The sequence below is a fragment of the Pseudophryne corroboree genome, chromosome 6 (genome assembly GCF_028390025.1).
Source record: "Pseudophryne corroboree isolate aPseCor3 chromosome 6, aPseCor3.hap2, whole genome shotgun sequence".
In the NCBI taxonomy this organism is placed as follows: domain Eukaryota; kingdom Metazoa; phylum Chordata; class Amphibia; order Anura; family Myobatrachidae; genus Pseudophryne; species Pseudophryne corroboree.
Window position 1 is genome coordinate 50,027,888 of NC_086449.1, and position 27,643 is coordinate 50,055,530.

The 27,643-nt window shown below is 43.8% G+C and overlaps 2 protein-coding genes across 2 annotated transcripts in view; both read right to left on the minus strand.

Annotated features, from left to right (window-relative positions):
• LOC134936070 (gastrula zinc finger protein XlCGF17.1-like) overlaps positions 1–27,643 on the minus strand; it is a 392,476-nt gene that overhangs the window by 205,419 nt on the left and 159,414 nt on the right. The window lies entirely within an intron of this gene.
• On the minus strand, positions 605–27,221 carry LOC134936065 (zinc finger protein 84-like). Its single transcript, XM_063930974.1, has 2 exons — positions 27,069–27,221; positions 605–3,502 (listed from the first exon to the last, which is right to left on the minus strand). Exon 2 carries the CDS (start codon positions 3,325–3,327, stop codon positions 1,774–1,776), a length of 1,554 nt encoding a protein of 517 aa, XP_063787044.1. The 5' UTR covers positions 3,328–3,502; positions 27,069–27,221; the 3' UTR covers positions 605–1,773.

A 27,643-nucleotide genomic window follows, 5' to 3' on the forward strand; every position in this document is an offset into this window, starting at 1 on the left:
CGTAGCAGAGTCTGTTGCCAGCAGATCTCACTGAAAATAAAAAACCTAACAAATACTTTCTTTTCTAGGAAGCTCAGGAGAGCCCCTAGGGTGCATCCAGCTCTGGCCGGGCACAGATTCAAACTGTAGTCTGGAGGAGGGGCATAGAGGAAGGAGCCAGTGCACACCAGATATAGTACCTAATCTTTCATTAAGAGTGCCCAGTCTCCTGCGGAGCCCGTCTATTCCCCATGGTACTTACGGAGTACCCAGCATCCACTAGGACATCAGAGAAATAAAAGGTTTTAGAGAAAGAATACGGAGATATAAGAGACCAGAGGAAAGACCTGTAGCGGGTATACTGTAGTTACTACACAGTTAATTTGAAAGCCACAGATTTTCACTCCATTTGTGTGCTGGATATAAAGGGCAATAGAAATACAAGCAAAACAAGCCTGAATTTACATGTATTATTACTGCCCTTTATCATCCAGCGATCATAGACAGCGAGAATCAGTGGCTTTGAAAAACTGATACTTAGTAAATATAACAGTTGTCGGTTGAAAATCTTAAGCGACCAGGTTCTGCAATACAATATGTTAAATATGGAGACTCTCACAGGACATAGTAAAAAGGATAATCATTTATCAAAGTTACAATAATAACAAGAACAAATTAGAACACTCAGCTCTTATCCCAGATGTTATAAGATCTGTCCCAGATGATGGTCATCGATTAAGTAGTTTAAATAATGTAGTTCAGTCATTCTCTAGGGTAACGCCTTATAACTTTGTCGCAAGTTACAAGCTGGAGGGGGTTTGTAGAAGTCTAGGTCCGCTGCAGCCAGACCTAGCTTCCATCAGAACTACTTGCTATGTGTAAGTCTCTAGGCTTTATAACCCTGCAAGGATACGCTAACATTGTCTTACCAGATATTACATTCAGGGTCTGTAACGCTGGGTGCAGTAGTCATTCAGGATAACATAATATATGTTATTCTAGACAACTGTTCCCTTTCCCCTACTTATGTACACAATACCCCAAACATCTTACTAGACAGTTTCCATCTGAGATACTGATAACAGGAACATATATTTATTATAATCAGCCATCCTAAAAGCTGTATACACTTCCCACTCACTATGTCTTTCACACTATGTCAAAGGTGAAAGAAAACTTGTAACTTAACGTGAGACTATATTTCTAACTGCTGCCTATATGTCTGCAAAGCACTAATCCTAATAAAATGTACAGTATTTAAAGCAATGAGGTCATACATATACAAAATGGAGTTAAACATGGACAAAATGGCATCTAAAAAGTGGTTAAAAATAACACCCTGTACAATAACCCATATGGTGAAACAAAGCAGCATACATTGTTCCTGTAGAAATACCCAGTACTCATAGCCCTGCTGGTCAGAGAAGGAATCCCAGTACTGGGAGGAGCTGTTGGAACTCTCTACTAGTCCCAGCACCTGCATGAGCAGAACAGCTGTATATTACAGAGCTCAGTAATGGCAGTCCCACGGTCATTGGCTATTGTTATACTGCAGCTCTAGTTCCTTACACAGAGACCTTCCCAAGAGAAAAAGTACCTCCAGGTCCACTTATAGAAACATAGAATTTGTCGGCAGATAAGAACCACTTGGCCCATCTAGTCTGCCCCTTTTTTTTTTTTTTTTGTCTGACCTCTCCTGTCTTTATCAAGAGTCATTTATATAAAACACTTGTCACATTCAGAAAATAAATATTGGTTCCATTGAATTCATACAGTTGTGATAAGTTACATTACTTATGATACACAAGCTGCATTCAGGCCCTCAGAGTGACTCTGCATGTGATTACTGAGTGTTTTCTTTTTAGTAAAACACTTGCTACATTCAGAACATGTAAATGGTTTCTCTCCTGTGTGACGCCACTGGTGTATAACAAGATATGACTTCCGGGAAAAACACTTGCTGCATTCAGAACATGTAAATGGTTTCTCTCCTGTGTGACTCCTCTGATGTAGAGCAAGATATGACTTCCGGGAAAAACACTTGCTACATTCAGAACATTCAAAAGGTTTCTCTCCTGTGTGACTCCCCTGATGTATAACAAGAGATGCCTTATGGGAAAAACATTTGCTGCACTCAGAACATATAAATGGTTTCTCTCCTGTGTGACTCCCCTGATGTATAACAAGAGATGCCTTATGGGAAAAACATTTGCTGCACTCAGAACATATAAATGGTTTCTCTCCCGTGTGACTCCTCCGATGTTCAATAAGAATTGACTTCCGGGAAAAACACTTGCTGCATTTAGAACATGTAAATGGTTTCTCTCCTGTGTGAATCCTCTGATGTATAACAAGATATGACTTCTGGGAAAAACACTTGCTGCATTCAGAACATTTAAATGGTTTCTCTCCTGTGTGACTCCTCTGATGTGTAACAAGCTCTGACTTATGGGAAAAACACTTGCTGCATTCAGAACATTCAAAAGGTTTCTCTCCTGTGTGAATCCACTGATGTATAACAAGATATGCCTTCTGGGAAAAACACTTGCTGCATTCAGAACATTTAAATGGTTTCTCTCCTGTGTGACTCCTCTGATGTGTAACAAGCTCCGACTTATGGGAAAAACACTTGCTGCATTCAGAACATTCAAAAGGTTTCTCTCCTGTGTGAATCCACTGATGTGTAACAAGATGTGCCTTCTGGGAAAAACACTTGCTGCATTCAGAACATTCAAAAGGTTTCTCTCCTGTGTGACTCCTCTGATGTGTGAGAAGATATGATTTACATGTAAAGCTACTGTCACACTCAGAGCACAGATGTGGTTTCTCTCCTGTGTGACTCCTCTGATGTATGATAAGTTTTGATTTATATGTAAAGCTTCTGTTACACTCAGAGCACAGATGTGGTTTCTCTCCTGTGTGACTCCTCTGATGTATAACAAGATGTGACTTCTGGAAGAAACACTTGCTGCATTCAGAACAAATAAATGGTTTCTCTTCTGTGTGACTCCTCTGATGTATAAGAAGAAGTGACTTCCGGGAAAAACACTTGCTGCATTCAGAACATTCAAATGGTTTCTCTCCTGTGTGACTCCTCTGATGTATGATAAGTTTTGATTTATGTGTAAAGCTTCTGTCACACTCAGAGCACAGATGTGGTCTCTCTCCTGTGTGACTCCTCTGATGTATGAGAAGATATGACTTCTGGGAAAAACACTTGCTACATTCAGAACATTCAAAAGGTTTCTCTCCTGTGTGACTCCTCTGATGTATGATAAGTTTTGATTTGTGTGTAAAGCTTCTGTCACACTCAGAACACAGATGTGGTCTCTCTTCTGTGAGACTCATTATGTAATGGATAAAAACTTGTATAGATAAAATGAAAATCGTTTCCTTGAACCATTCAGAAGCTTGAGAAGAAATTATATCTTTAGTTGGCTAGATTAGGGAACAAGGAGCCTTTCCCGTCTCTTTCTGCAGCCCTGTCTTCTATTCTTAGTGGGACTCCAGCTCCTTAAGTTACCTGTAAAAAAATAGAAAAAAAAACCTTTTATTTAATACTCTGAGGATCACCATTGTAATCAGATGTAGTGTTATATTGTATAAGGAACATGAGGTATCTTTATGTATGTTGCCTAATTGCTGGGCTCCCATTTCCAGTCAGGTGTGCAGTACAGAGACCCCTTTCCTCCTGCCACAGATACAACATATATATATATATATATATACAAAACAAATAAAATTACAATAAAATGATGTTATCAAATTGGAATGAAATGACAGTTAGGCAGTATCCAATTAGCTGCAGTATATTGATAACTTACAGCAAATACAATCATTTGGTATCGTGTTAGTGGCGATAAGTTATTATTGATAAGTATCCATACGGTTTATCGTGCATTTCTCTTCACCATCTTTGAGCTGGTGGTAAGTAATGAAAAATCCCTATTAAAAATGTTGCCATTTGGTTCTGAATCCCTGGTACATCCCTCTGAATGACTAATGAGGCACTTAGAAGTTTTTAATTATTTTATTAGGTTTCCTCTTTTTTTTTAAAGTTCCCTAAAATCACCCAAATATATACTTATACCCATTTTTATGTACCCCAAATTTAATGAGAGCACGCATTTTGCTGAAAAAAATAGCTTTATATAATTTTCTGCATTTTTAAAAAATGCATATAACAGAAATTTGACCTAATTTAATGACAGTAAATACTCTTATTATGGCCACTAATAGACGTCTACAATGTTTTCCTAAGTTAGTTTGATTTTTTTGGGGGTACAGGCAGAATTCCTCACTTTCTCCAATGCCAGCTAGAATTATCACGTGATTCCTGTTATTGCCATTTTGGAATAGTATAGGTGTGATAAATGGGAGCGCGCAGGCTGCGATAACATGATTTTTTGGAAGATAGGTGTGATAACATTAGCTGCGATCTCAGATCGTGTTATCAAGGCTAATTGGATACCCCCCTTGGTAAGAACTCTGATCCCTCCCCCCAGTGTCAGAGATGCACAGGAGTGAGCGGACAGTGGGGAAGGGAGGAGAGGTGTGGAGAAAGGGTTTCATACAAAATCTATTTAATGATATTCTGACCTTCTGTAAAAAGCATAGATAGGTGATATATGCTACAAATCTGGCCATACCTCCCGTCAGCTGATGCACCAGGATGCTGCCACTTTCTCTGCACAAGTCATGGAAATGGGGATAATGTGACACACTACAATCATTCTGAGCAGTGTGTGTAGAGGAAACAGCAGCATTCCAGGATCTGTAACCTGAGCTACCAGTATATATAAGAGCACATAGATGTCTAAATATACCGATTTCTCTACCTCCATTCAGGGGGCAACTGCATACACTAGGATTTCCCACAGCAAGCTTATAAAGGGTGTGAATGCTTTTGGAATTACCATGAGCAACACGCAACACCCAAAACGGGCATCCCAAGACAGGTATTGAGAATCTGTAAAATGTCATAAACATGTGCAGGGAAGACCAGCTCGCTGCCTTGCTAAGCAGTCTGATCAATATAGATTGCTAAGGGGTGTATCCCATGCAGGAGATGAAATGGGCTCGCAGAACTAGAAGAACTGGAATGCTGAGAAGCCAGCAGGATAAGTTCCTGATTTAAATGAAACATAGAAACTAAGGGGGGAATTCAAAGTTGAACGTAGATGTGCTAAATTTAGCACTTCTACGATCATGTACTCTGACATGCGGGGGGGATGCCCAGCACAGGGCAAGTCTGCCGAGCATGTCAGGGTCAACCCACCCCACACAGGTATAAAAGCATGGCACAGCGGTGATGCTTATGTACCTGACGAGTAGCTCCCTGCCAGCATAGCTCCTGTGCAGTGACAGGGAGCTACCCACCACGCTTTGGGTCACAGCAGCTGCGTGTGACATCACGCAGCCACCACGGCCCGCCCCCCCCAAATGGTCTAGACACGCCTCCGTTGTCCAGACCACACCCCACCAACTCAAGGAAAATAAGTGGTTTACAGAGTCCGCAACAAGATCCAGAAGTCAGCCCAGCAAAGGTATAAAGAAGTTTCACCTACTGCAAAACATTTTCACAGTTCTAGGATATAATATTCTCCACTAAGGCGCCTTCCAAATGTAACAAGTCATATTACTAATGTTTGTTCTCTTCAATCTTATACTTGTATTTCACAACCTATAGACTGTGTGTTTGTGTTCACCATCAGGTAAAAATATCAAATACCCAGAATCAGAACTCTGGGAGACAATGGAATCATCTGCCGCCGGGCTCCTGCTCTGAAGGGGGGCACCTCTCCTCCCATTGTGTGACACCATTGAATCAAGTTAATTGATATCTGTCACCGTCTTTTCAGTGGCTGACTTCCTCACTGGTCCATGCACTTTACAAATCACACCCTCTTTATTATACTGAATGTACACATTTTACAAGTGTCATACCCAGGATTAGAAACCACAACCTATTCCACTGGAAGCAGACACCTTACTGTATAGGAAATATGAGAATTTTAACTATATGAAGATACTTCTCTGACAATTACACGTAACTTCATAAAGTTAGAATTCTCATGCTTCCTCTACAGGAGCAAATAGCTCCATCAGTAAAGTGTCTGCTGTCAGTGTAACACACACACACACACACACACACACACACACACACACACACACACACACACACACACCTTTGTCTTAATATAGGAAATAGGGGGGCACCAATATTTATCTTGCCTCTGGGCAACTGGGACGAACTTACGCCACTGCAAATACCACATATGTAAAGAGAGAAAAAAACACAATAGTGTAGAAATCCTTTTCATAGAATATCCAATATGTTTAACACATCTCACTCACAAAGTTCCCAGAAATTTCAGGCATATCAAGGTATCTTTATGTTCAAGATTTCCTCAAATAGACTCCACAAGAAATCCAAAATGGACCCAGCTTTCTTTGTGCTTTCAACCTGTAGGATATGTGTCAGAGTTGCCTCCGATACACATACAGCAGAGAGAGAGACCGATCGTGCAATATTCCCTTATACAAATAGGTTTTTTATTTTTACATAAATGCACTCACATGGTAAAGTAGAATAACAAGCATATCATATGTCTTTATCCTGCAATTCCCAAGAGGACACCACACTGGATTGCTGGGATGGTAGTTTACAGCAAGGTAAGTACGAGTCCCGGTTACCCACAGCTCAGCCTTCCAGGCAGTGTACAAACGGTGTGCAGGAATCCATCAGGATACAGAGGACATGATCCCGCTTAACGCGTCTCGGATTTAACCTCTTTCAAAAGTGGATAGTGCCCATGTAGCAATAGACCTGTTAGGTTCCTGGTGCTCAGAACAAGGGAGATGTTATGAAGTGAGTCCAGAGCACCAGGACGGAATGCTGGATTTGGTGAAATGGAACGGGAATAGCCCCTGGCACCCTACCTCTGTTGTTTTACCCGTGTTGTCAATTCACGCCTGCATGACTATGGTTTCTTGGGCCCATGGCAGCCGCGTTTGAAGGGCGGATTAGGTCTGCTCAACTCCGATGCCCCCTCAGGTCTTACAGAGAGACAAAGCGTGAACTGAGACAGGGTAATAACAAGGGGACCTCTAACTGAAACAACCAAAGCCAGGGGCTTCTTACTAGCCTAAAACCAAATGTATGTGCGGCTTGCCACCAAAGGAAAAGAACAACAAAGGAAATGCTGTCCACATGCCGACACAATACTTTTGTGTACCGGCGGTGACAGCATAAGCAGAACCATCTGCAAAACACCAGTGACAGGTATAACCAAGGAATACAGCGGCCTAGGCCAACGGACACGGCAGAGCCGCTACTCATGGAACCGGTACAAATACTGGTAAATGGACAGGAACCCCCAATGCTGCCGACACAGACTCTCAGAACTGGAGGACAGGCAGAATCCCAAACAACAGACCGGTGGACACCAAGAAGCTAGAAACTCGACCAGGCACAGGCAAAGCCACAGGACTTCTGGCCAGGAACGCTTCACGGCAGGACATGGGATCAGACACAGGAGCTGACACAGGAATCGACACAGGAACTGACACAGGAATCAACACAGGAAGCAGCTAGACTGACACTGCTAGACAGGAGCTCAGGAACTGGCAGGAACAAGCTCAGAACTCAAGCACTCTGGAAGACTGGAAACCTAGAAATATCACCAGCGTCTGTGAATTGCACGGAGCCAGCATATTACAGAGAGGCCTAATTAATTATGTTGTGCAGCTGCCCTGTTGCATGACTCCAAACTGACAAGATGCAATTAGCAGACAGGTGAGGCCAACCACATGTAAACAGGCTGCAATTACACAGACTCACCACTGACAGCAAACAATAATCTTCTAAACCAGAGCAAAGGGAAATCCTGGCCTGCAAGAGAACTATAAACATAAAATAGGAATGAACCACTACCTGTGGTTCATAACAGTATCCTCTCCTTAAGGGTGAGCTCCAAACACCCCATGACACCCACGGGGAACATAAACAGAAGTATAACATAAAATAGCTAACCGAAATGCAAAACAGGAATGAGCCACAGCCGTGGCTCATAACAAGACCTCCCTTATATACCCCCACAATTCGTGAAAAACAAAGTCAGCTGTGGAACAGTTTGTTAGAACATTCAAATCGTCGCTCTTCCGTTATCGTCACTTCTGGTCACATGGTCCGCGTCTTCCCAGGAACTCCCATCCAGCTCTCACACACTGCACTTACTGCTCAAATGCTAATCGTAACTTTCGGTCATGTGGGTCGCTATATCAATGAATTTCCGCCAAGTCGCTGTGTGTTGTAATACTTCTTTGCGGGTCAAGTGCGTTCCATATGGTCAGTTTCCATGACTTATATACATTTATCGACCACTTTCTGGAAGTCATCATAATTTATATTGTATAGCAGCAATTGAATATCTTAAGAGGCATATAAGAAAGATAAAAGATATAAAAAAATAATAATAAAAATATATAAAAATATATTCAGCCCCTCCCGCGAATGCCTCTGCCTGTCAATCAGGCAGATGCGATAGCATCTCACTGGGCTCCCGGGGTGTGCACGTGCAGTGCGCACTCCACAAAGTAATTCAGACTGCGATCGCTGCCGCTGTAGCGATACAGTCTTAATTACCCCTAAATTCTACTGGAGAGTCCAAATTTAAGTCTTAAAGGGTAATATAACATGGTTGCATAGGAAAAAAAATCCTGGATAAAGGTCTGATACTCCAAAATGGAGGCCAGTTTCCAGTGAAAGGGGATAAAATGGGCTGTGAATTGACACATAATGGATGACTAAGCCCCTCATCAAAGCCATCCTGATCTGGGGCTCAGAGACTCCGCTGTAGTCACACCAGATAGTGTATGTCTTCCACACTGAGTGATAGATCCCAGCCTTTGTAGGCTTTCAAGCTCTAAGCATAGTCTAAATGATTGAACAAAAAGACCACTTAATGATCATGGCTTCAAGTGTCATCCTATCAAAGCAGTGTGACTCAAACCAGGGTAAGGAAATTTTCCTAGGAGGGTGTATTCATAGAGGAAGATGCACAGGTGGTTCTTTTATCAAAGACCTAAGAACCACCTAAATATAAATCATAGAATTTAAATATTTGACTCCTTAAAATAGCTGTTTGTGGGGGCGTGGCCTAGCAAGCTAACCAAACGGACATTGACTCCAGGAGCTCCTGCTAGACCCAGACATACTACGGGTTTTATTCATTATTGGGGGCTCCCTCTACCACCACTGTCTCCTGATACCACCCCCCAGCTTGTGTGATAGAAGGGGATGAAGCTATGGAGCCGGAGGACTCTTATTTAGGGTCCTTGCGGGTTGTGGCCTTCCCTTCACAGTGCAGCTGGGGACTGCATTTAGCCCTATGTCCCAGATTCGGTGCTTGGCAGAGCGGAACACCCTCACCATGGAGATCGGGAGCAGTGGCATCCACACTTGCAACGGGAGCCGCGGCAGTGCCTGTGACATCTCTCCCTGAGTCCCGGCGGCAGAAGTTGGTGCCTTCCGCGCTGGGCGGCTCCCACCTGTCTGATACTTGGAGCTCAGAGAGCCTGCAACAAGCACAGCACTTCTACTCCTCCTGGGACCTACCCACAGCTGTGGCAGTATACTGAGCGGCACCAGCGGGTCAGGCAGCTCCCTCCATCACCCGGCGAATGCGACCTCCATCCATCCAGTGCTGAGACCGGGGGCTAGAGTTTAGAGGAGACCAGGCCGTGAGCTCCAGGAGCAGAGCGCGGCCACAGTGGAACCCGCGGAATAGTCTGCCGACACCTGCCTCACCCATTTTGTAGTGGTCTCTCGCCCTGGGTCCCCCTGATATCACAGGACTATGATACAATCCTCTCTCTACACCCAGGACTGTCAGGTGAATTCTGTAGCAGCCATTTTACATTTACACCAGCATCATACAGTTTCCCTATCCTGCATAGTGCCAGTGCATTTATAGGGCAGCCTGCCCTGTTTATGCCATCTCCACCCTCCTGCCTGAGCCTCCTATACATCTGTCCTCTGTGCCAAAGCTCACTCCGCTGTGAACTTCCTCCTATATAGCTTTGAGGTTGAAATCCCCTGCCCGCACTGCTGTTTCTTCACCTTACCCATTGGGCCTTCTCTGTTGAGAAGTGGATGCCATTCACTCCTTGAAGTCATCTCCGCTGTTGGTCTGACAGGATGTAATCACCTTTAAAAATGTGCCCTCACCGTGTCTCCCTGCAATCGTTTTAGCCAACACATCTACACACGTGGCATAGAAGCTATCTGCCGTTCTGAGGCCCCCACTCACCTTTTCGCTAATGTTATTTTTTCTTTTGACGGTACTACATTATGCCTCCAAAAAAGCATAAAGCTTCCAAATCAATTTCTCAAGTCGCCTTTTTTAAGCCTTCTCCTTATCGTAACACGTCTCAGGGGACTGGAGTCCCTGCCACCAAATCGGGCCCTTTGCCTAAGCCTTCCTCACCCATGACAGCCTTATCCTCACCTCATAATCCCCCTTCCTCGCCAAGTCTGGAGGACAGAGAAGCCTTAACGGTGGGCAACATGAAACTTTTGTTACACCAGTTTAAAGACAAAGTGGCATCTGAATTTTGTACTTTTTTGCAGTCTTGCCAAAGCTCTATTGAGGATTTAGGCGAGAGGACCGGACACCTGGAAACAAAGATGGGTAAGGTAGTGGGATCTCATAATACCCTTACCGACTCTCATGATACCCTTGAGGGAGAAGTGGCAGCTTTGCGGGATAAAGTGGCAGATTTAGAAAACCGCTCACGCAGAAACAACCTCAAGCTCAGAGGGTTCCTGAATCCATCTCTGATAGCAGCCTACATGACTATAATATCGAGATCTTTAAGAAGCTGCTACCTTCCGCTACCTCATCGGATCTGATATTGGACCATATTCATAGGGTTCCGAAGGCCCACAGTGCTCCCGAAGGGTCGTTGAGGGATGTCTTAATGAGAGTCCATTTTTTCCACATTAAAGAATCCTTGCTCAAGGCGGCTAGACCTTCTTCTGACATGGTGGAAGCTTTTGGCCTGCTTCAACTTTTTGGAGACCTATCACAGTACACCCTCATCAAGAGACACTCTTTTCAGCCCGTCACCATGGACCTTTGGAAAGCTAGTATCGTATATAGGTGGGGCTTCCCCACGCATTTACTAATTTCTTGAGAGAGCTCCACTATTGTCGTGTCTTCTGTGGAGGACGGTATGAGACTTCTGCACAAATGGAATTTACATGGAGATCACAAGACCGGCTCTCCTGACCCCCGACTTCAGCAGGACTGGTCTACAGTTGAGAAGTAGGGCCTAGCCTCTGATGTATCTTCCTTGCCAAGAATGGCCCTCACTGGGCTAGTGCTGTTTTTCATAAAGTCTTGCTACAAGAGTTTGTTACGAACATTGACTTAACTAATTACCATCATTGAGTTATTATCTGGCTATAATCATTTATTCACTGTTTAATGTTGCTTTTCAGATGCTGGATTTACGTACTATGTTTCATTTTTGTCTCCCTATTGCAATCACTGAGCTATTTTGTTAGTCCTAGGACTCAGTGACCTTTTCAAAATAGCATGTCTATGCAGACTTGACTTTATCTGTTCTTTAAGCAATGTGACCAAGTGGTTACCATTTTCTTATTTTCTGGTTATTTGATTGTGAAGAGGTTGGCCACTAAACTCTCTACTTTGTAGTGTGAGGTGCTGGATGTTTTGGCGCCTTACTATGACTCTGTATCTTTACGGAATCCACTCTTTCTAGATTTTTCTATTTTTATCTTTTCTCCCCTTGTATGTTTCCCTCTTGTGTCTTGTCTCCCCTGTGTACATTGCTCGGATATGTCAGCGTGTTCAGGATACGGTAGTTTCTTTAACTGCACCTCTTGGTTCAAGCGGTCAACCCGCTTCCCGGTAATTCAGTTATGGTTAAATTGGTGTCACTGAATCTTAAGGGATTGAATTCCACACAGAAACGTAAATTGGCTCTATCCTGCTTCTATAAAATGAAGGCGAATGTTGTTGCTAATCAAGAAACTCACTTTAGGAAACTAGACCCCCCTAGATTTCATGATAATTGCTTCCCTACCTGTTACATGGCTAACGGCCCCACAAAAAAGGCAGACGTTGCGATACTAATTTCCCTAAGCTGTTCTTTCAACCTAGAATCCCAAATAGTAGACCCCGAAGGTCGGTACCTCATATTATTAGGACAACTCAAAAACACTATGGTCACCTTGGTCTCTCGCTATGCACCAAATTCGGATCAACTTTCGTTTTGCACGAAATTATGCTCCTTAATATAGAACCATGCTAAAGGGGCCATTATAATATTGGGAGATTTCAACTTGGTTGTTGACCCCTATATGGGTAAATCTCGCCCCACTAGAAGTACTTTAACTAGGACTAGGATCACCTCAGAAAAGGACTCTGGATTTTGCCATTTACTAGGAGAGTATGATCTCTATGATGCGTGGAGGACTAAACATCCTACGGTTAGGGACTATTCTTTTTACTCACATGTCCACTCCTCATACTCTAGAATTGACCTTGTCATGACTGGTAAGGAGTCATTATCGACGATTAGGAAAATAACCATATTGCCGACGACCTGGTCAGACCACTCCCCACTATTGGTAGTATGGGACCCAGGAGCTCGTAAAGTATCTCCAGGTCCCTGGAGGCTAGGGAATTTCTTACTAAGTCATCCAGAAGCCTTTCTTGCCATACAACATTCTATACAGATATATCTAGATACTAACAAGACGGAGGATACCTCGATCTTTAATAACTGGTCCTCCTTTAAAGCGGTAGTACGGGGGTCAGCCATTCAGGCAGCTTCACAGCTTAAACATTCTCAAAATGCTGAACGATTGTTGGCTGAAAGTGAAGCTGCCAAACTTGAAATGACGCAAAAGGCTAATCCACAAAATAGAAATGTTTTTAAGCTTTTGCTTGCCGCTAGGGAGAAGGTGAATGTTTTCTCTCTTCAGGACATGCAACGCAATTATGCATGACTGTACCAAAGATTTTATGTATTTGGAAATAAGGCGGGTTGACTTTTGGCCCGGAAATGACGAGGTAGGCGAGCTAAGGCCAGAATTCATTATATTTGTTCCTCTACGGCAGTGTTTCCCAACCCCGGTCCTCAAGGCACACTAACAGTCCTGGTTTTAGTGAAGGCCAGGCTTGAACACAGATGACTTAATTAGTACCTCAGTTATTTTGATTTAATCATCTGTGCTGAAGTCTGGATATCACTAAAACGTGCACTGTTGGTGTGTCTTGAGGACCGCGGTTGGGAATGCTTGCTCTACAGGCTCCAGAGTATGTGACCCTTATGATATAGCAAACACCTTTGCAGAGTATTACTCCCAACTTTACAATTTATAGTTGGATCCGGCTACTCCTCAGCACATGGAGGCTTAAATCCAGTCCTTTTTGAATAAACTTTCCCTCCAGATGCTGGACTCCGCGGCCTGCCTGTCACTCAGCTCCCCTTGGACTATAACTGAACTAGATGCAGCTATTGGTGATCTCCTGCGAGATAAAGCACCTGGCCTGATGGATTTCCATCCAATTTCTATAAAACTTATAAAGCGGATTTGGCACCAGAGCTGTTGACCATCTTTAATGAGGCATCCGATGTTGGGACGTTCCCGAGGGAGATGCTTGAAGCACAAATAGTTGCTATCCATAAGCCAGGTAAAGCTCCCACATCTGTCCAAAATTACCATCCTATAGCTCTGTTAAACACAGACATAAAGCTTTTTGCGAAGCTTATCGCTAATCGCCTCTGTCCCTTATTACCTTCCCTCATAGCTGATCAGGTTGGTTTTGTCCCAGGCAGGCAGGCCCCAGATAATACTCGGAAAATTTACAACGTCATGGAGTATTGTAATGCTCATAAAACACCCCTATTGATCCTTTCATTGGATGCCGAAAAGGCATTCGACAGACTCCATTGGTGTTATCGGAGATCTGTTCTTCGTAAATTTGGAATCTTTGGGAGGTTTTTGGACTCTATTTTTGCCTTGTACTCCACTCCTTCTGCAAGGGTGTTTGTTAATGGGTGTCTGTCGGGTAGGTTTGATATACTGAATGGCACTAGACAGGATTGCCCCTAGTCACCCCTCATTTTCGCTCTAGCTATCAAGCCCCTGGCCGAGACCATTAGAACTGATGCGACAGTTACAGGTCCCGAGATAGGAGGATTGAGTCACAAGATCAACCTTTTCGCAGATGACATCTTGCTCTGTTTGACCCTCCCTGACTCCTCCCTTCCCGCCCTCCATACTATACTGGATATATATTCCAGAATATCTTACTATAAATTAAATACTTCCAAAACGGAAGCTCTACCGCTCCATACCCCGCCGCATGCACTGGCTTTACTCAAGGACAGATACAGATATGCTTGGCAAGTGAGATCTATTAAGTATTTGGGTATTCTTCTTTCACTAGACACGGATTTGTATGATTGCAATTATGCACCTTTGAAAAATTTATTAAAGAATGGTCCCTCCATGAAATCTCTTGGCTAGGGCATATTTCTGCATCTAAGATGGTATTGCTACCTAAACACCTCTACTTGTTTTGGGCTATCCCCCAAAGCTTCCCCAAACTTTGCTGTGTCAGATCTAATAAAATCATGTCTTGCTTAATTTGGAAGGGGTCTAAACCCTGCATAGCTAGGCAGGTTTTGACTTTACCCAAGAATTTTGGTGGTGTAGCCTACCCTGGCTTGGAGGCATACCACTCCGCCTGTCTTCTAGACCAGGCTAGGGACTGGTTTGCTATGCACCACCCCAAACCATGGGTACTTATTGAATGATCTTTTTTGAGATTGATTAACATAATAGATCTCTTCCTGCTGCCTATCCACGGCGTTCCAAAATTACAAGGCCCTGGAGAAGCAGTTAGATGTACTTTAAAGCTCTGGCATTTAGTGGTAACGTCTGACCCAACTATTTCGCTGCCAGCAGCTGATCTTTCTGTTAGAACTATTGCCTGTACTATTCCCAATCTCACACTGGACGCTTGGATAGATGCTAGAATTGGGAATTTGAAGGATCTCTGCTCTGAAGGAGGTTTAGTACCTTTCTCTCGCCTACAATTCCATTTTGATATACCGAAACATGATTTCTTTAAGTACTTACAAATACGCCACTGGCTCCATTCTTGTACTAGTAAGTTTGGAAGTCCCTCTCCCCTCCCTGCTCCTTTATATTCTAGGTTCTCTTCCCCTGGACATAGGGGTGGGACGTCTAGATGGTATCAGTACATTGTCCTTCTGACTAAAACGGGTAAGATACCTTCGCAGATTAAATGGGAAAGAGACCTCTCTATAGTTCTCCGAGAGGAGGAGTGGGACACTATTTCCTTAATGTGTTTCAAGATTTCTACCAACATTCCGAAATGTTTTATAAATTATGCCACAGTGCGTACTTCCCTCCACAGCAGCTTCATAGTACTTGGCCCTCGATATCCCAACTCTGCTGGAGAAATTGTGGACATGTGGGCACTATCTTACACATTTTGGGGGAAACTTGATCCTGGGGCCACTGTGGACAGAAGTGTTCTCTCTTTTGCGGGAAGTCCTGGGTGTGGAGGTGCCATTGGACCCAGTGTTTGCCTTACTTCACTATTCAACATATACCCTACTGAACTGCGATAGGAATGTTGCTGGTCACATCTTACTATCCACTAAGGCAACAATAGGTCATCGCAGTCAATACCCACCATCCAGACTATCATTAATAATACCCACAAGCATTTCTTATTCGAAACAGCAGGGGGTGTGTACTCTATATCGCCTCCCTCAATTCATAGGAATTGGTTGAAATCGAGGAAATTCTGGGTAAGGCAGGGACATGCTATGACTATTAGTGACTCCACAGATTTGTCACTTTTAAAATCCCCACAATCTGATACTAACCAATTGTAACAGTTATTTCTTTTCTACCCCTATGTACCAATACCTGGATATGCCGTTCCCATGGACACATATATTGCAGTATTTTACCTCTGTCTATTTGTTTCCCCTTCTGTGTCAGTTTTTCTTCTGATCCTCCTATTTGCGTTATTTGCTGTTGTTTCATTTTTGTTTTTCTGTTTTGTTTTTTTGTTTGATGCCAAGGTTATGAGTACACAGTTGGCGAATTGAGCACTCTTCCCCAGTGCTATTGTGTTATGTAAATTTCCGCTGTTTACTCAATTCTGTTATCTTATGTACAATTTATGTAAGTACTTTTATTCTTGGTTCCTGTGTATCTGGAACTTCATAAAAACATTATTTAAAAATAAAAAAAAAGTCGTTTGCATATATAACCACTAGACCAGCTCATGACATTCATTCCACAATTAAAATCAAGTTTTGTTCTTCCCAACACTGATGCAAAATTCCCCTCAAATGTTTTGCACTTGCAGATTGCTTTGCTTTCACCCTTTGTCCTGTTTATCACAAACCAGCTCCATGGGGTTTAAGTCTGAAGATTGTGTTGGCTTTTACTTGATTTTAAACCTACAATGGCTATTTTCTTTTCCATGAGTTAGTTCTGAAATAACCTGGAGGCATATATTGGGGCATTATCTTGCTGTAGGCAGACTCCATGTCCAACTAATTGTAGACCAGAGGGTATTGCATTGAGTTGCAAAATGCAGTGATAGTCCTTATGGTTCAGGGTACCAGTCACTCTGTGCAAGTCACCATCTAAGGATCCAGATCACAATGTGTTTTCCAGTCTCTAAAACACATTTAGTAGAATCCTTTCTGCTAAGCTAGCTGATCTCTTTAATACATTTAGGGATGCTGCTTATTTTGGGTAGGCCACCATACCCATAAAAGGTAAGAATCTGACTTTATGCAGCAGTTACATACCAATCTCTATCCTTAATGTTGACCTCAAGATATCTGCAAAGATGACTGCCATCAGATTACCTGTTTGCCTCAATTTATTCACCTTGATAAGGTGGGTTTTGTCCCAGAAGTGATGGTCCCGATTCATCAAAATCCTTTAAGTTCCCATCTCTAATATAGCCTGAGATGCTGTAAATGTATGGTCACATTCATAGATTTATGTCCTGGGATCCTTTGGTCTTTGTAGGGAATATCTGACTTGCATCTCTGCTATCCATCACAATTCCTTAGCATTTGTCCAAGTTAAAGGCTCCTTGTCCGAACCCTCTCTAATGGCAAATGTCAAGGTTGCCCTCTTTCCCATCTAATGTTTGCCCTTATTACGGAACCCTTGGCTGCCTATTTGTGCTAGAACACTATGAATATCAGGGTTCTAGCACCTGGGGACATAAAATTGCCCTTTATGCCAATGAGGTTTTAATGTCTCTCTCTAATCCCCTGACATCTCTCCTGAAATATATTTAATGAACTTCATCTATTTGGCTCCTACTCTAACTTTCAAATCAACCCTGATAAACCCAATGTTTTACATTTCTTTTTCTCTCTCTGTTTACAAAGAAATTTCTTGCCCTTAGTTTCCAATTTACCTGGCAGTCCTCCCAATTTCACTATTTAGGCATTTTGGTTATTAATCACTGTTCTGCTCTTTCTAAAGCTAATTACAGCCCATTCCATCCTGGAATAAACCATTTATTTCCCAGACTTTACACATAGTGGCCATTAAACTAAACCTCCCCATTTTGCTTTACTTATTTCAGATGAACCTTTGCTTCCCTGCAGTAGCTGGATAGCTCTTTTATATGGACTGGTAAGTGACTACGGCTTAGGATGTCTGTACTTCAGCATCCCACCCTTGGTGGGTCCTAGGAGCCCACTATCATCCTATTAGCCTCTCTCTAATGATTTGGCAGAGATGTACCGATGTAGCCATGCTCATCGTTGCCGCTGCTGCCCCATACAGGAGTCCAAGTTGCGCCATACAAAAAGCGCAGGTTGGCGAAGTAAGGCATGATAAGGCACAATTGGATCCACAGCATGCAATACACAGTTTCAACACTGGGTGGCAATTGTTCCACTAATGAAAATTACAGTACAGTGCTGAATAGCAGCAGATGGATATGTCACTACAGAATACTGAACACTGTAGCAAGCCCTGACAAGCGGGCCAGTGCACATTAAATGTAGTAGTTCTGTTTGAATACATAAATACTGCAGGTTGGAGTTTGAAATCACCAGAATAGCAGGCACCCAGTGATAACATGTCATACAACTGAAAGTTCTCCTAGTGTGCTGCATCAAATGATCCCTACATTAAGTAGAAATTTGTATCCCCAAACAACTCCTCACCCTTGTAAGGCAAAACTTCCATGTGCCTTTTAGAGTCTGCATCCCCTGTCCACTGCCGAGTCCATAAACCCCTCCTGGCAGAAATGGACATTGCACTTATTTTTGATGCCAGCCAGCAGATATCCCTCTGTGCATCTCTCATGTATAAGACTGCGTCTTTAATATGCTCTACAGTTAGCAATATAGTGTCCCTGTCTAAGGTATCAATATTTTCTGACAGGGAATCTGACCACGCAGCTGCAGCACTGCACATCCATGCTGAAGCAATAGCCGGTCTCAGTATAATACCTGAGTGTGTATAAACAGACTTCAGGATAGCCTCCTGCTTTCTATCAGCAGGCTCCTTTAGGGCGGCCGTATCCGGAGACAGTAGTGCCACCTTCTTTGACAAGCGTGTGAGCGCTTTATCCACCCTAGGGGATGTCTCCCAACGTGACCTATCCTCTGGCGGGAAAGGGTACGCCATTAGTAACTTTATAGAAATTACCAGTTTCTTATCGGGGGAAGCCCACGCTTCTTCACACACCTCATTTAACTCATCAGATGGGGGAAAAACCACTGGTAGTTTTTTCTCCCCAAACATAATACCCTTTTTTGTGGTACCTGGGGTAATATCAGAAATGTGCAACACATTTTTCATTGCCGTAATCATGTAACGGGTGGCTCTATTGGAATGTACGCTAGTCTCATCATCGTCGACACTGGAGTCAGTATCCGTGTCGACATCTGTGTCTGCCATCTGAGGTAGCGGGCGTTTTAGAGCCCCTGATGGCTTTTGAGACGCCTGGGCAGGTACGAGCTGAGAAGCCGGCTGTCCCACATCTGCTATGTCGTCAATCCTTTTATGTAAGGAATTGACACTGTCACGTAATTCCTTCCACACATCCATCCATTCAGGTGTCGGCCCCGCGGGGGGGACATCACATTTATCGGCACCTGCTCCGCCTCCACATAAGCCTCCTCATCAAACATGTCGACACAGCAGTACCGACACACCGCACACACACAGGGAATGCTCTGACTGAGGACAGGACCCCACAAAGTCCTTTGGGGAGACAGAGAGAGAGTATGCCAGCACACATCAGAGCGCTATATAATGTAGGGATTCACACTATACATACAGTGATTTTTCCCTATATAGCTGCTATTAATATACATATACTGCACCTAAATTTAGTGCCCCCCCTCTCTTTTTTACCCTATGAAGTCTGGAAACTGAAGGGGAGAGCCTTGGGAGTGTCCTTCCAGTGGAGCTATGAGAGGAAATGGCGCCAGTGTGCTGAGGGAGATAGCCCCGCCCCTTTCTCGGCGGCTATTCTCCCGCTTTTTTATGGAATATTTGGAAGGGGATTTTACACATATATAGTCTTAATTACTATATTATGTGTTATTTTGCCAGTAAGGTACTCTTATTGCAGCCCCAGGGCGCCCCCCCCAGCGCCCTGCACCCATCAGTGTCCGGAGTGTGTGGTGTGCATGGGGAGCAATGGCGCACAGCTGCAGTGCTGTGCGCTACCTTAATGAAGACCGAAGTCTTCTGCCGCCGATTTCCAGGAACATCTTCTTGCTTCTGGCTCTGCAAGGGGGACGGCGGCGCGGCTCCGGGACCGGACGACCGAGGCTGGGCCTGTGTTCGATCCCTCTGGAGCTAATGGTGTCCAGTAGCCTAAGAAGCCCAAGCTAGCTGCAAGCAGGTAGGTTCGCTTCTCTCCCCTAGGTCCCTCGTAGCAGTGAGTCTGTTGCCAGCAGATCTCAGTGAAAATAAAAAACCTAAATATAACTTTCTTTTCTAAGAGCTCAGGAGAGCCCCTAGTGTGCATCCAGCTCAGCCGGGCACAAAATTCTAACTGAGGTCTGGAGGAGGGTCATAGAGGGAGGAGCCAGTGCACATCAGGTAGTCCTAAAGCTTTCTTTAGTTGTGCCCAGTCTCCTGCGGAGCCGCTATTCCCCATGGTCCTTACGGAGTCCCCAGCATCCACTAGGACGTCAGAGAAATAGTGTTAAGAAATTAATAAGTTAAAAGTGTTAATAGAATGTAAAAGGTATGCCACACTAAGGCCAAGATGAACAACACACCTAAACTGTTATGTACTGGATAAGGTGAATATGTTCAACATAAAGTGGTAATTGGTTACCATGTCTTCAAACTATCTATTACTATAGATATGTGTAACGAAGATCTCTGAATTCTGTTATCATGTGGAATTTATATCTGGTTACGGTTATCATTCAGGGTGCTGGGGGAAACAAATGCCTTTTTTTCTTGCTTAGAAATACCCCTCCCTTTCGAGCACCTGAATGATATCACTAAGCTAATTGAGCATCTACCAATATATATGTCTGTTATGACCCAACAGTGCCAGATACAGACATGACCCCACAGTGCCAGATATGCCCCCCCAGTGCCATGTGCCCACAGAGCCAGATATGCCCCCACAGTGCCAGATATGACCCACATTGCAGATATGCCCCCACTGACCCATGTGCCCACAATGCCAGATATGCCCCCATAGTAGATCTCATCATTGCTGTGTGGTGAGCGCAGAGCGCGCTTCTCCTGCCTGCCGCCCTTCTTTTCAGTCTGATCTCCGGCGGTGACGGCAGCGTGTATGGCTCAAATCAGGCGCCGGTCCGCGAGCTCTCATTGGCTAACGAACCGGCGCCTGATTTGAGCAATACACTCCGCCGTCACTGCCGGAGACCAGACAGAGGGACAGGGCGGCAGGCAGGAGAGGCGCGGCTTCGGGTGGCTGGGCGGAGGATCGCGATCGACCAGTCGATCGCCATCAACTGTTTGGCCACCCCTGCCCTAGAAGATAAACACTCACACACACACACACCTATCTGACCAGTATATGTTTCTGGGAGTGATAATAAGATGAACAACACACCTAAACTGATATGTACTGGATAAGGTGAATATGTTCAACATAAAGTGGTGATTGGTTACCCTGTCTTCAAACGATCTATTACTACAGATATTTGACGTCCTGGGAAGGACAATAAAATAAATATGTCTGAGATCGTTAGGACTTTAAGAGGCTCTCTCAACGGATAAAATTAGATCAGTGTGATGCATGAGATATAGATAACGAGTGATCATATATGACCATATAGGACATTAATATACTCACTACATATGAGCAAATAGGACACACTTTATTTTCTTTGAACTCTGATATATTTATAAGAAGTTAATCCAGTAACATCGAGTGCGCAGAACATTTACTTTTAATCACGATTTCTTTCTTATTTACACGTATTCTATCTCCCTTTTAATATTCGCTGGTTTTATTATATATTGTAATAAAAGTTATATTTTATCTTATATCCATAACTGTGCACCACCATAGGGCAATCTTTTTCTCCTTTTTTCTACTGTATAGTTACATTGCCTGTGGTAGCACCCCCCAAAAAATAATTATTGCTGAACATGATTGTTATTAGATATTAAAAACGGGGGTCACCCATGTGATATAGACACACCTGTGCGGCCAGTTTCCATATAGCGAGAAAGAGTAAGCCTAAGCAAACAAGCCTCTGACAGGGGACTAGCTTGTAATAGGGGCAGGTTCTCCCATGTCTACCCCAGTGGCGAACGCAGGATTTTTCTTGGGGTTTGGGGTTCCATGTGATTACATTTATACAGTACATCATCCATACACACACCTATATAGCATACAGACACACACACCTCCCACTCACCAAGCAGAAGAAGGATCAGCTGCAGTCAGGACAAGGCCCCATTCTATTAGGCTCCGCCCCAAAAAATGCCGTGATTCGCGGGTCTTCCTTGAAGCGGATAATGGGACCGCTGTGGCTATGCTAGCAGCTCTGAGTAGATGCCGGGACCTGGAGGATCTCACACAGACTCCTCCAAACTGCAGGCTTCTGATAGGTGTGACACGACAAGCTATTCTGTAAGCATGGTGAGGGACATGCTGCTGGGGGCAGGGGTGTATGCAGCTTTAGGTCCCACAGTCCAACTACCGGCTCCCCGTTCAGGCCCCGCCCCCATTCATTCCGAGTTCGCTCATGCGCAGTCCGTTTTCTGAGGGGGAGGGAAGGTTGCAGTGGGAATCTGGGAGCTGCCATTCAATATGCGGGGCAGCGGGGGACTCAAGCAAAATACGGGAGGGTAGGTAAGTCTGCTGTATATGTATAATTATACAGCAGGGACTCTGTCCTAAGTTATACACATGATACGCTGGATACTATATACCAATAACATCTATCTCTATATATACTGTATATGTATAATGTGCAGTGTTATTATACAGCAGGGACTCTGTCCTAGGTTATACACATGATACGCTGGGGACTATATACCAATAACATCTATCTCTATATATACTGTATATGTATAATGTGCAGTGTTATTATACAGCAGGGACTCTGCCCTAGGTTTTACAGATGATGCACTAGGGACTATATACCAATAACATCTATCTCTATATATACTGTATATGTATAATGTGCAGTGTTATTATACAGCAGGGACTCTGTCCTAGGATATACACATGATACGCTAGGGACTATATACCAATAACCTCTATCTCTATATATACTGTATATGTATAATGTGCAGTGTTATTATACAGCAGGGACGCTGTCCTAGGTTATACACATGATACGCTGGGGACTATATATCAATAACATCTATCTCTATATATACTGTATATGTATAATGTGCAGTGTTATTATACAGCAGGGACTCTGCCCTAGGTTTTACAGATGATGCACTAGGGACTATATATCAATAACATCTATCTCTATATATAATCTGTGTAGTGCAGTGATATTATATAGCAGGGACACGGTCCCATCAGCATAGAGGTGGTATTGGAAGTTAAAAGAACTAATGAGTTCACCTAAAGAGGACGTATAGAGAGAGAAAAGAAGAGGACCAAGAACAGAGCTTTGGGGGACACCAACAGTTAGTGGAAGTGGGGGGGAGGTAGCATCATGAGAGGAGACAGAGAAGGAACGATCAGAGAGGTAGGAGGATAGCCAGGAGAGGGCAGTATCACGCAGACCAAGAGAGTGAAGGATTTGCAGAAGGAGAGGGTGGTCCACAGTGTCAAAAGCAGCAGAGAGGTCAAGAAGAATAAGCAGAGAGTAGTGGCCCTTAGATTTAGCTGCATGGAGGTCATTGCAGACTTTTGTGAGGGCAGTTTCAGTGGAGTGGAGAGAACGGAAACCAGACTGGAATGGGTCAAGCAGTGAGTGAGAGGAAAGAAAGGCAGTGAGGCGATTATATACAATACGCTCAAGAAGTTTGGAGGCAAAGGGGAGGAGAGAGATGGGTCGATAGTTGGAGAGAGTGTTAGGATCAAGGGTAGGTTTTTTAAGAATAGGGGAGACAAGAGCATGCTTGAAGGCAGAGGGGACAGTGCCTGATGAAAGGGAGAGATTGAGAAGGTGGGCAAGATGGGAACAGGCAGAAGGGGAGAGGTAGCGGAGGAGGTGGGAGGGGATAGGGTCGAGCGGGGAGGTTGTGGGGGGGGGAGGAACGGATGAGGGCCATGACTTCCTCGCCAGATACATGGGAGAAAGATGTCAGAGTTGGTAAGAGGGAAGGGGAGGGGTGGCAAGGGATGGGTGGTGGCTGGTTGCTGGTCTGGTGGGAAGTGATATCCTGACATATGGAGTCAATCTTGGATGTGAAATAAGTGGCAAAGTCAAAAGCAGACAATGAGGAATGGAGAGGAGGTGGTGGTGGGCAGAGGAGGGAGTTAACAGTGGCAAAGAGGCGCCGGGGGTTGGAAGACTGTGTAGAAATGAGGATTTTGAAGTATGATTGTTTAGCAAGGGAAAGGGCAGTACTGAAGGATGAGAGCATGAATTTGAAATGGAGGAAGTCTGCTTTAAAGCGTGATTTCCTCCACTGTCGCTCGGCAGTACGTGAGCATTTTTGTAGGTATCTGGTGCATTTGGTGTCCTAGGGTTGAGGTATTGATCTGCGAGGGTGAATAGTGGTTGGCGGAGCAACAGAGTCAAGGGCAGAAGAAAGAGATGCATTGTATATGGAAGTGGCTTGTTCAGGGCATGTGAGAGAGAGAAGAGGAGAGAGAAGGGAGTCAAACAGGGAGGGATGAGGTGTCAATAGCCTCAATGTTACGCTTTGTGATGGTAGCCTTAGGAGGGAGAGACGGGGAAGCAAAGATAGATAAGTTGAATGAGAGCAAGTGGTGGTCAGAGAGGGGAAAAGGGGATTGGAGAAATCAGAAATATCACAGCGGTGAGTGAAAACCAGATCCAGTGAGCTCCTGTTCACATGGAAGGGGGAGGTGGTCCACTGGGAGATACCAAGTGAAGAGGTGAGGTTAAGGAGTTTAGAGGCAGGTGATTTTGTGGGGTTATCGATAGGGATGTTGAAATCACCTAGAATAATGGAGGGAATGTCAGAAGAGAGGAAGTGAGGTAGCCAGGAAGCAAAGTTGTCGAGGAATTTGGAGGAAATGCCAGGTGGACGGTAATTTACAGCAACTCGAAGATTAGTAGGTTGGTAGAGGCGAATTGCATGGACCTCAAATGTAAAGAATGTAAGAGAAGGTTCTGGAGGTATAAGTTGGTATGTGTAGCTTGAGGGTAAAAGGATCCCAACACCACCCCCATGGCGACCCCCGGGTCGGGGTGTGTGTGAGAATGTGAGGCCCCCAGCAGAGAGAGCAGCAGGAGAAGTAGTGTCATGAGGAGTAATCCAGGTTTCTGTAATGGCCAGGAGGTGCAGGGAGTTGGAAATGAAAAGGTCATGAGTGGGGGCCAGTTTGTTGCAAATAGATCTGGCATTCCAGAGTGCACAGGATAGGGGGTATGAGTTTGTGGGAGAGATGTGAATGAGATTAGCAGGATTGCTGTAGCGTTGAGGTAGGAGTAATTTGGAAGGAGAGGATAAAGAGGGTGTGATGATGGTGCTGGGGCCTTGACTAGGAAGGGAGACTGCATGCGTGAGACAGGGAGGGAGTGCAGTTTGATACTGGTGGAGGAGAGATGAGGAGACAGGCAGAGGAGGGAGAGAGCAAGGTTGACTGGTGGGGTATAAATGGTGTGAAGGGGCAGAAGTGAATTGCAATGGGGAAACAGAAGAGGGAGGAGAGGAGGAGGCAGACAGAGGAGAGGAGAGAGGATGAGATGTAGGAGACTGGGAGAGAGGGATAGAGGTGGTAACAGGGGACAGAATAAAGGATTAGAAGGACAATGAGTAATGGGGGTTGCCAGCCTGGCCATAGTGTGGACGGTGTGTAAACTGGTAGTAAAATGAGAATAGGAGGAGGAGTGGTGGCTGTATGAGAGAGCAGTGAGGTTTGCAGAATGAAATACGATTTGCAAGTATTTAAAATTATGTTAATATCTACAGATTACCAGTAAATCAAATATTTGTTGATGTTAGTTGGAAAATACACAGTGTTTGCAAACCACAAGTCAGTGTTACTTCATCAAATATGCTTCTCAATAAAACATTTGTTTTCCAGGTATTTGCAGGGTCAGAGTAAAAGTTGTATTGCAGGTTTTTTTGCAGAAAGTGAATGTATAGTTTCCGGGTAGGTGAGGTTTGGAGAATAATAGGTGTGTACATACATTTGTAGCTGCAGTCCAAGTTTTGGTGGATTGTGATGATTTATTTGATTTTGTTTGGAGTTTCCATGCAGTTTCCATCCAGTTAAAGTCCAGTATAAGTCCCAGACGAATCCCTTAGAAATTTTCTCCCTTTGATATCTTTCACCACACAATGATTCATCTACGCTAATTCAGCTAAACTACACACTAATATAAAGCCCAAACATGTGTATGTAAGCAAATTGATTGATTGGACCCTCCCCTAGCCCATCACCCATTTGGAGCAATAAAACTTAAACAAACAAATGATGTGTAGGGATGAAACCATTACACATTCCCCAAATAACTACAAATAAAACTTGAATAAATCTGCTAATATTTAATACACTAGACATACCTATGGCTAGGCATTCATGATATTCCTATATGATAATTAGCAGACTCAGTACAGCTTGCTGGACTATATACCAATAACATCTCTCTCTATACATACTGTATATGTATAATGTGCAGTGTTATTATACAGCAGGGACGCTGTCCTAGGCTATACACATGATACACTAGGGACTATATACCAATAACCTATATCTCTATATATACTGTATATGTATAATGTGCAGTGTTATTATACAGCAGGGACGCTGTCCTAGGTTATATACATGATACGCTAGGGACTATATACCAATAACATCTATCTCTATATATACTGTATATGTATAATGTGCAGTGTTATTATAGAGCAGGGACACTACCCTAGGTTATACACATGGGGGGTAATTCCAGGTTGATCACAGCAGGAAATTTTTTAGCAGTTGGGCAAAACCATGTGCACTGCAGGGGGGGCAGATATAACATTTGCAGAGAGAGTTAGATTTGGGTGGGTTATTTTGTTTCTGTGCAGGGTAAATACTGGCTGCTTTATTTTTACACTGCAATTTAGATTTCAGTTTGAATACACCGCACCCAAATCTAACTCTCTATGCACATGTTATATCTGCCTCCCCTGCAGTGCAGATGATTTTGCCCATTACAGAAATATTTTGCTGTTGCAATCAGGTCTGAATTAAGCCGCTTATGCAGTAAGGATTTCTATTTCTGATGTAAAGCAGTTTCTGCGAGAGAGATTTTGCTTTTGCGATCAGGTCTGAATTAGGGCCTAGGTCCCATGTGTGGGGAGCTGGTCACACATACCATATGGTGCCCACAGATGGCTCTCATACACCAGGCACATCGCTCACCTCACTGCCGGTCACCGTCACCTCCTCTCCCGCCGCCTCCACTGAAATGTGTTGTGTCCAATGTTGCTAACTTTAAAATAAAAACAAGCAGCCGATGTGCGAAAAACAAGCCCAGCACCAGCGTCCTCTCTCCACACACACAGGAAACTTCTCCTCCCCCCTCCTTCCCCTAATCCATGTCCTCCACTCTGAGCTCACACAGAGCCTCTCTCTCACTTCCTGATTGCATTAACTCCTTCAGCTCCTGAAGTGGTGACAGCCCCATAGTAAAGCAGGATAAGTCGACAATGTTTGGGTTGACAGTCACTATGTCTGACAAGGTTACTAATTCTAATAATGTGCCTCCACCCAAGCTATTGCTCTAATAACATGACAGGCTGCCTGACTTCTGTCTGTACTTTGTATGTGGGTTTTGTTATATATATATATATATATATATATATATGTACATATATATATATATATATATATATATATATATATATATTACCCATATACCTGTTCTTCTTTCCAGCTCTTCCAATCAACCTCCAGCAACAACAGTTGGTAAGTATTATATTTGTAATATTATTTTA